General features: G+C 39.3%; 1 protein-coding gene across 1 annotated transcript in view; it reads right to left on the minus strand.

Moving 5' to 3' along the window:
- Positions 1 to 1,360: 1,360 nt before the first annotated feature.
- The window catches only part of LOC102752031 (transmembrane protease serine 11B), a 14,037-nt gene continuing 4,822 nt past the window's right edge, over positions 1,361 to 10,575 (minus strand). The window contains exons 5-10 of the mRNA XM_015565790.1: positions 9,560 to 9,717; positions 7,542 to 7,583; positions 6,539 to 6,716; positions 3,698 to 3,957; positions 3,147 to 3,289; positions 1,361 to 2,397 (exon numbers count right to left, since the gene is read on the minus strand). Coding sequence (XP_015421276.1) covers positions 2,236 to 2,397; positions 3,147 to 3,289; positions 3,698 to 3,957; positions 6,539 to 6,716; positions 7,542 to 7,583; positions 9,560 to 9,717 — 943 coding nt within the window. The 3' untranslated portion in view covers positions 1,361 to 2,235. The remainder of the gene's footprint in view (positions 2,398 to 3,146; positions 3,290 to 3,697; positions 3,958 to 6,538; positions 6,717 to 7,541; positions 7,584 to 9,559; positions 9,718 to 10,575) is intronic.

Raw genomic sequence — 10,575 nt, forward strand, 5'->3', positions numbered from 1 at the left:
CCAGGGGGGTGGCAGGCATGCGGTGCAGCTGGACCCACCCTCAGCCCCCCAGCTGCCCAGGGCCACCTGAGGCTCAAGTAACCAGGGCCAGCCAAGGCTTGTGCTGCCAGCAGTGGCAGCAGCAGAGGTGTGATGGGTGCCTTGCCTTCCCCTGATCGCTGGGTCACCTCCCTCCCCTGAGGGTTCCTGGACTGTGAGAGGGGGCAGGCCGGGCTGAGCAACCCCCTCCCTCCAGTGCATGAATTTTCATGCACCGGGCCTCTAGTAAGAAAGAATAATATCTCAAATATTGATACCCAGAATGACTCCAGGACTAATGTTCTAAGATGTGGAAGGCTGATGAAAAAAGAAGAATTCTGTTTTGGCATACTAACATAAACTGCCTATTAGCCCTCCACGTAGAAATTTTAACTATATGCTAATAGGTCCCAGGAGAAGCCAGAACTAGTTAAAACATTTGGGAGTTGTCAGCAAATAGTTGGTATTCAAAGTATGGGGCTGGATAAGAGCATCTAGGGTAGGAGTGCAAGTAGAGAAGAAGAAATCTGAAGACTGAGCCCTGGGACAATCCAACACTTATAGTTTGGGAAGATGTAGAAGATCCAGCAAAAGAGATTGAGATGAAATAGCTGATAACAGAAAAATCATTTCTGCCCACACACCCACCTCTCCTATTTCTGTCTCAAGGACTTTATACTAGTTTCCTTTGAATTTCTCTTTGCTCATGTTTTGTATGTTTTGCCTATTCATCATTTAGTTCCAGCTCAAATGCCCCTCTCTTAGAGAGAAGGGTAATTTAGATAGCACAACCTCAAGTATTCTTAATCTGCCCCACAATTTTCTATCATATTATTTTTTATTTCCTTCATAATGTTTATCACAATCCAAAATTATCTTATGTACATTTACTATCTTTATCCACTAAATGCAGCACCTGTGAGAGAAGATACTGTGTCTATATTTGACAGTTCCTGGAACACACTAGGTGCTCGATAAATATGTGTGCCCCTCCTGAGAAAGGAATCAAGAGAGAAAAAACACTTCTTGTCACACCTGTTGTGGATTGGTTTGACATTATGTATGTCATTCGGTCATACCTTATAATAAAAAAGTAATATTACAAATTGAGGGAAGAACGAGTTTTACTTTATTTTAGCTACTTTTTTTAAATATATTTTTATTGATTTCAGAGAGGAAGGGAAAGGGAGAGAAAGAAACATTAATGATGAGAGAGAATCACTGATCATTGGTCAGCTGCCTTCTGCATGCCCCACACTGGGGATCAAGCCCACAATCTAGGCATGTACCGTGACTGGGAATCGAACTGTGACCTCCTGGTTCATAGCTCAATGCTCAACCACTGAGCCATGCCAGCTGGGCTACTTTAGTTACTTTTAAAATCTTGGGCTACTTCTTTTTATATTAGGAAATTATTTACAGAGATTGGAGCTACTGAATTGATTCCACAGAGTTCCCTGCCCTTGAAAACCTCACATTATTTTTGCTGCAAGTGAAAGCAAACAAATGTCAAAAGGACAAGCAGAAAATGTTATTTAAATAATTGCAACTTACAATTTTTTTAAAATTCCTAAATAATTCTGGTTCTAAACTCTATGAAGGAAATTTCATGTGAGTGTTGTAACTTATCAGTGAGGCTGAAGATTGACTTTAAGTAAATAATTTTTCCTCTTTAGTCTTTAGTTTCTCAATCTATACATTGAGAGACTTGCTCTAGTTGAACCTCTGAGACCCTTCTCCACACAAAGATCGCATGATTTTATGAGGCACACAAATTATTTCACATATAAACAAAAAATGAATGTACATTATGTCTTATATATTCCACTTTAACAAAATGTAATTATAATTTATAGAATGAAAAATAATTTATTTGGTAGATATAGAATTTGTGTTCTCATACTAAAAGTTGTGTTGTTGTTTTTTTAATTCTGAAAAATAAGTTAAGTTCAGTTCTGAATATAATGGTAGGATAGAACAGAACAAGGCAATTAAAAATATTCTGGCCATCTATTTTTTCTTAGTGTTTTCTCTATTAGTTAATAGAGGAAATAAATGGATAGTGTTTTAGGTATAATAAAATATTGATAAAGACCTCTATATATTTATATATAAGAAAATGACTGGTATACCAACAGTCAAAAGAAAAAGATTTTGAAGCAACAGATAAGAAACCCAGCAGTTGTCTTTATGTTCCATTCCAAAGTTACTTTTCTTTCAGAGTCCAGTCTTGGAGGTAATCCAATCACGATAAGCAGTCACTCGAGTATAGACACCTGGCTTGTTCTTTTTACCACATCCATCACCCCAGCTTACTATTCCAACAAGGTGCCAGATATTTCTAGAGTCAGGGTAAACTAATGGTCCACCAGAATCATTCTAGAACAAAAAGGGGGAGAGGGGAGAATATTTCTTATCCTGTACAAGAATTTCCTTTTGCCTCTCTTCTGGAGTTATCAATAGTCCTCCAGCATTAAAAACAATCCTCCCTTTTTAGGCTTAGAAACTCTGGAACTCTTGGGCTTTTCAATAGTGTGGTGATTGGAAGGAGGTGGGAGTGGAGAAGAGTATATAAGAGATAAATGGTGATGGAAAATATGAAATAAAATAAAAATAAACAAAACCCAGGGAAACTCCAAACCAGAATCTATTGCCTACAGTTGCTAAATGCTGGATTGGACGGACTAGAAATTGACTTTGTAATGAGTCCAGCCTTGACTCTGGAGAAAGCGACTCAGCTGCTCTGTGACGCCTCTGAGGAATGGGTGCTGTGTGCACATGCTAGCTCTCCTGCTGCATCTCTGGACAAGGAAGAGGCAACATTGTAGATCTGCAGATTGCCCAGGAAATAGGGCCGAATCTATTTTATTGCCTTGTAGGTATTACCACCTGTGTGGACTCCTAGACTGAAAACTCCATGAGAGCAGGGATTGTGTTCACTACTGCATCCCCAGCATCTAGGCCAGTGGCTGGTATATAAATAGGGGCAATCAATACTCGTTTTATGGATTGAAATGAGAAGGTACATTGTAGAAATCATTAACCCAGAAAAACATTTTGTGATAATAAAAACTGCCACTTAATTAGTACTTTGGGAGAAAAGGATTTGATGACATATCTGGACGTACCTGACAGGCGTCAGTTTTTCCTGACATAAATCCAGCACATAGCATGTTATCGGTCACTAAGCCAGCTAATGCATGTGGAGCATTGCAAACTTTGTTATCGATAATCTTCACCAAGGCCTCTTGAAGGATATTTGGAAGGGGACCTAAAGGCAACAAATTCTATATATTAAGGGAATCTTAATTTTGCTTGTTGAGATAAAGAATATCTATAAAATAAAGCAAGGTATAAAGTTCCTGCTTTATAATAAAGTTCCAAAGTTGATGATCCAATCTTTTGAATTTTAGTGACCAGGAGCCAGGCCAGTCCCAGGCTAGATTGGTCTCTCTCCGATGTTTATTATAGCTGTCTGCCTCACACAATTCCAATTTTCCCAATTCTCATTCCCAGAGATATTTTAGAAATTGAAGATAATGACAAATGCTGGTTCCAGCACTTGGTTTTCTTTTCAGTATATACACTAATAGGTTAATTTCATGAGAGAGTGATTGATTGGATGATCATTTAAATAATTATTCCCACTAAGCTATTATGTTTTTACAGAAAAACTTACCATTCATATAAAGTGTTCCCCATCCTGTAACTACAACACTGTCATTGTCTGCAAGCTTCATTTTGGCTTCAGGAAGACAAATTTTACGGACGTACTTTGAGAAAGAGACCTCTTTAGCAAGCTGCACCAGGGCAATGTCATTGTGGATCCCAGGCCCGCTAAAGTTTTCATGAGAAATAATACTTTGGACTTTCTCTGTCAGATATGGTTTATTTAATAAAGTTCCAAAGTTGACAGTCCAATCTTTGGAATTGTTTTTCCTGGAAGACACAATTCAACGAAAATACATTCAACTTCTGTGCCACAACACTGTTCCTAGTGGTCAGTGTAAGGCATGAGATTCCCATACAGCAAAAATTCCCATATAATAAAAATCACTCAAATTTTTATTTTTTTAAATGTCTTTGATTTGCAGATGTTATAAATGCTGTAGTCACATGAAAATACTGCTAAGGACTATTAGAGCTGTCAGCCTTCTGCAAATCATCCTAATTACAGTCACTGATGTCGCCTCCTTGTACTCCAGCCCATCCACGTTCTGAACATTTCACTGAGGTCAGAATCATCCTCGCAGCCTCAGTGCATGGGGTCCAGAATCACTCACTGCCAAACAGCCTGATTTCTACGGCCATTGGAGGCTCTGGCATCTGCATACGTAAGAAAAATGCCACTTGTTCTCACCCAATCGTCCTATTATGTTTACCAAGTCAATGCATTCTTGCTTCTCATTTAGATTTTATGATCCATTTCTCATGTTCTCACTGAAACTCTTCCTCAATTTAGGACCTAATATCTTGCTTAACTAACTTCAGTTTCCCTCAAAAGATTAGATACTTAGTGTATTTTTGTTGTTGTTGTAAGGTTTCAAGACCTTCATGTAACAGTGACACTCTTCAATCCTTCTACTACTCTGAAACCTTCTGGGACTCCACACGCTTCACAGCTATGTTTGAAACTTCATTCCCTTAGACTCAGCCCAGGCTCCACCTCCAGAGGTTTATATTAAAAGGTTTAGTGTGATGCTTAAGGAGCTACACTTTTGAAAAGTCTCCATGGTCCATAGTCCATGGAGTATTTTTTGAAAATCATATCAGAGGGACAAATCCTATGACCATGCTTTGTAAGAGAGTTCAATAAGTAAGCATCTTGTCATTTAGAGATGTCCCCAATCAATACAAATTTTCTAAGCATATTTTCTAATGCTTTATTTCACAAACTCCTCTCTACTTCAAGTTACTCTTTGTTTGCTATTCACAGAATATGACTTGTGTTATTCCATCTCAACACATTGAAGAAGACTGTTTTCTCAGCCAAATACACATGTTATTCTTTTCCATACACCCACCTTTATTAATCAATTTTTATATCTGTAAGAGCCAGACCAAAATTTATATCTTCACTAGAGGCTTGGTGCACAGATTCGTGCACCAGTGGGGTCCCTCAGCCTGGCCTGCACTCTCTCGCAATTTGGGACCCCTCAGGGGATGTTGAACTGCTGACTTCAGCCTGATCCCCGCAGGCCAGGTGGGGATCAGGCAGAAACCGGCAGTTCGATATTCCCCAAGGAACGTAGTAGTGCGTGAAGTGGTAGGTATGTGGGGAAGAGCCCGAGCCGGGCCGGGGCACCACGCTGCTCCCCCTTATCCCAGCCTCGCTGTACCTGCTGCTGCTGCAGCTCAGTAAGCTCGCTGAGCGGTGCTCCTGCTGTGGGAGTGCACTGACCACCAGTGGGCAGCTCCTGTGTTGAGCGTCTGCTCCCTGGTGGTCAGTGTGCATGATAGTGACCAGTAAGCCATTTAACCAGGCGACTGGTTGAACAGTTGACCAGTTGCTTAGGACTTTATATATATCCTAGAGGCCTGGCACATGAAATCATGCATGGGTGGGGTCTTTAGGCCTGGCTGGTGATCAGGGCCAATCAGATTCTCTGCCTCCCATCCTCCTTCCCTTCCTGTCCACGTCCACTGCCACCCACCTTTGGTTCCCTGTCCCAGCCCAGGGCCCAGCCCTGATTGGCCTGCTTCCCGGGGGAGGAACCAGGAGGTTGGCCAGCAGACCCATCAGCGATTGAGCCTGCGGGCTTGGGGCAGCTGCTGCGTTGAGCATCTGCCCCCCCTTGGTGGTCAATGGACATCATAGCGACCAGTCGTTCTGGTCGTTCTGTCATAATGGTTGCTTAGGCTTTTATATATAGATAGAGATAGAGATAGAGATAGAGATAGAGATAGAGATAGAGATAGAGATAGAGATAGAGATAGAGAGATAGATATCTCAGTTGGATATGCTGTCTTTATTCATTGAACTTCCATAGCTCTTACTCATATTATAGATAAGACATTTACTATGCTCTATGGTCTTATACCCTGAACATATCATATGTAAAATTCTTTAACTAGATTGTAAACCCCTGAAGAGCAAAAATAAGGGGAAAAGTAAGCACCTAGTAACTGGAGTCAGACATACCTGAATTCACATTCAATTTCTGTTATTTAAAAGCTATATGATCTTGCCAATTATGTCACAATTTCTGAACCCCAGTTTCTTCATCTTTAAATAAGTTTAATTATACCTTTTGTGCAGAATTATTGTTATGATGAAGTAAAATAATGTAAGTAAAGTACTTACTGTCAGGCCAAAGTAGTTCTTTGGGAAATGAGAATTGTTTCCATTCACTTTTTCTTTCTTTATCAAATTTAAATAACCCTACTTCCCTTTAATTTTGCAGGTACTTGTAAATGTATATGGCCTTGATGAATGTTCACACATTTAGTTTAACCCCCACAAACTACCCAAAACATGCCAGCACCCAGAATCCTATGTAGAGTCAGACTTTCTACTTACTTAGTAAAGCAGTGAGCTGCAGATAGTAGCCACCTGCTGCTGATCAGAGATGCTCCGCAGTTGTGTTGGCCCTTCCACTGCATGCTTGCCTGCCAAGGCCATGCCCCTGTCTGGGCATCTCCCCCATTCACGATTCGGTTGCCTGCTCTAATATTATTGACCAGTTGTCTCCCACAACCTGAAGAAAGGATTTATTTATACAAAAGCATGTGTCTTTGATAACGCTTTATAAGATATGTATCTTAAAACATGACTTGAAATCCTTTAGCGATTGTCCAGCATCTCCTAAGTAATGCTGTTTCTTTCCTGGAATGGGCTGTTAGCACAGTACCCACTCCATCTTGGTTTGGGTGACTTTTACATATTCTCTTTTCCAGTTTCAAGCATCCTTCAACCACTGACTTTTATTGCATCTATTTGTTGTCATTCTCATTTCTCCAAGAAACTTTCCAACTTTTTGAAAGTAGAGACTTTGTTTCATTAATGTCTGCATCTTACATTGCATATGCAGTGCTACCTCTAAGGCCCCATATGGACAACAGATACTCCAAAAATATTCATTGAATACATGAATGCGGGGTAAATTCTTGGGGGCAACATGATACTCTAAAGATAATTTATTTAAAAGGTACAGAACTGTTTTTCATCTATAATAAATATATTTGATACAGCCTCGTTGTTTATTTTCTCATTATCCTAAGTTGTCCTTTTTTCCTTCAATCTTGCTTATTTTAACATACTCAGAATGATATTCTTAACTCATAATTCAACTCTTTGGAGTCAGTTTTTATTTCATCCTCTTGGACAAATGTTTACTAAGTTAAAATTCATATGCCAGTGTTGTTCAAAACGAAATTCCAGATATATATCTAATATACCCAATAATTTCAAAAGACTACTATGGATTTCCATGTGATGTACTTCAAGATCCTTTTTAGGGAAGAAAAAAAATGGAGAAATGTTTGTGAATGTGTTAAATTTACAATAAAGTTTCTAAACTTACATTTGTTGGTAAGCATTTCAGCATCAGTCTTGCTGATTTCTGAAATTTAAAAGACATAAAATTGATAAAATATCACTGAGCAATTATCTTAGATCTAAGGACATAAAGACTAAGTTTTCTACCCCAATTATGACCAACATTTAAATATTCAGAATGTTTCATGTATTATCAGCCCCTCTCACTCTTACTTGTTATATTTTGACCATCTCTTCACATCTCTACCAGGCATAGGAAAAGGGAAAAGGAAATAAAAAACAAAGCTCTCAATTTTATAACAGTTGTAAAATATTTAGTGCAGTAAAAAGCAGACATTCTTACTAAAAAAGGGACTGGGCATTATCTTTAAATTTCTTTCTTTATGATCATTCTTATTAATCTGAAATACTCAGAATTATCTATATTATAAAGAAAAAGTGAAATTGCTGCCTCGCACAACCACTTCAAAACTACAACTAAAAGACAAAACAGACATCATCCAGAACCACAGGAAGGCTGGCTGAGTGGAAATTCTACAACTAGAAGGAAAGAGAAAAGCACACTGAGACTCAGGAGGTGCAGAAGTAAAGTGCAGAGGTACAGAGGCACATGTGGAAAGGGCTGGCAACCAAGGACGCAGGTGTCTTTTTTAATAGGGAGGGAGTCACTAGCTCCCAACGGCCCTGAACTCCAGTTCTGGGTGAGTCTCTGGGGACCCAGACTTATACGGGGAGAAACTGGACTGTCTGGCATTGGGCAGAACTCGAGGGCGGCTTTCTCTCAGAGGTGCTTGCAGCGATTACCGCGGGACACTGAGATGGGACACTGAGACATGGGGGCCTCTTAGGGCAGGACTGAGGACCAACCATAGCTGTTTGCTCCACCCTGTTGATTCCCTGAGACCCCGCCCCACCCAAGCTGCTAGCAGAGGCTTTTGCATATGAATGGGCTGGCCCTTTGAGATCTAAAATTACCTAAAAAACTGCAGCTGGGTCAGAAAGACCCAGAAGATCCAAAAGAAGGCCCAAGGCCCCACAGCAGCTTACATTGCTTCACAGCTGTGCCTCATCTGTGCACCTCCAAAACCCAAACAAGGAAGAGGTTCTACAGACCTCTATGTAGCTCCTGCTGGGTAGCCTCAGGAAAAGGCTAAATTAGCACCGCCTTAGAGATCCAAAAGCCAGTGTACCCAGTGGTCCGTGTGACCATCCAGATTACAACTCCTCAGATCCATAAGGGACACCCCAGTGATACCTACAACAATCAAGGCTTACCTACAACAAGACTATGCACACAGCCCACAAAGGGGTATACCTAGAGCTCTCAGCTCAGGTAACTGGGGAGGCTGAGCCACTGGGCCCTATAGGACACCTAGCACAGAAAGCCACTCTATCAACACAGGGAAGCAGCCAAAATGTGGAGACAAAGAAACAGATCTGTAACCACATGCTTATCACCTAACAGGCCCTCCAACAATACAAGGGAGAGTTTCAAAACCTTTGCAGGACCTTGAAGTCTTTACAAACTTCACTTTCTATACTGGGGCAAATTCCTATCATTTTCTTCCCTTTTTTTCCAGGGAATTAGTCCAGATAATTTTTTTCTTTAATACTATTATTCCCGTTCTTCCTCAAGAAGCAACAAAAACTTCCTATTCCATCTTCCTTCTTACCATTACAGTATTTACACTGAATGATTTTAAAAATCTTAAATCTGTTTCCTGTAAAGGGATCATGACAAGGGTACAGGGTAGGGGGGAATAATGCTTCAATTAGGTCCCTTCATTGCCTTTTCACACATTGACAATAAACCCTTCCAAAGTTGCTTGCTCCAGTTTAACTTCATTTCAATCACTCTTCAGACAAAATTCTCTGGCACTGACCCTTCTACTAACAATTCATTGTATAAGTGCCAGACTTTGGGAAGCATATTTTTTCTAAACAAATTCCAGAAACTCTTGCCTTTTTTTTCCCTTGTATCCTTTTTCTTTAATACTCATAAGCCCAGGTAATGGAAAGTAATGGAAATAAATGAAATACCCATAAGTTTAATGGAAGCTGGAACTGCATTCCAGGTCGCCAGGTTGTCTTTCAACAGCTGAAGTAAGACAGCTTTGATTGCAGGCTTCATGATCCCCCTCTTTGCTGGAGGAAACTTGAATGTCAGCTGCAACTGCACACTTGAACCATTGGGAAAAGGGCTAGAAACAGCAGAAATGTTATAATTGTTGCTTCTTGATATTTTAGATGTTTTGTGAACACATTGAACTTCCCAAATTTTATTTCCATATTTTCTTTACATATATTAGAGAACAATACATAGAAATTGTCCTAGTTTTTTTAAAGTGCAAGGGTCCCAAAAAATATTCTAATGGGTTCAGAGGTATGGTGCATGGACGAAGATGTGAACCACAAACTAAAAATCAGAATGCAGGATTGGACAAAAGTAGGTTTACAGTTGTTCATATGGAAAATAATATGATAATTAATAAATAATTATATGATAATAAGCCCTGTATTTCACCTACTCACAACTATGAACCTATTTTTGCCCCACCCTGTATTTTAAACACATCAGAGAAACTGAGTACCAGCCAATAAATAATAAACATGAGATTTTATTATAACACAGTAAAAAACCATGTTCTCATATAGGTGTTTTCTAATAACTTAAATTTAAATTAAGAGAAAAGTGAAAGCTTAATGTCAAACTAAAGATAGCTTCTAAAATATATTCAAGAGCCAGTACTAAGCTCCTTTTTATAGTTTCTTATACATATCTACCCCATGAGAAATCTGTACCATGAGAAATCTCAGAAAGATAGCTCTAAAGCATGAAGAGAATCTCCATTATTTATACTTTCAGTACATTCTTTTAATTAATCAGAAAAGGAAATTAATTCATTTGGAAGACTTTCAAACCAAAAGCCATGTTAACCACAATTTTTTTAAAAAACAAAACACTATATTTTCATATAATTATGGTCAATGGGAGAGCTTTGAAGATTTTTGTTTGTCTATAGAAAAGTTGTTTGATTGTTTGGCATTTGGTCATCTGG

Source organism: Myotis davidii, unplaced genomic scaffold, assembly GCF_000327345.1.
Source record: "Myotis davidii unplaced genomic scaffold, ASM32734v1 scaffold31, whole genome shotgun sequence".
In the NCBI taxonomy this organism is placed as follows: Eukaryota; Metazoa; Chordata; class Mammalia; order Chiroptera; family Vespertilionidae; genus Myotis; species Myotis davidii.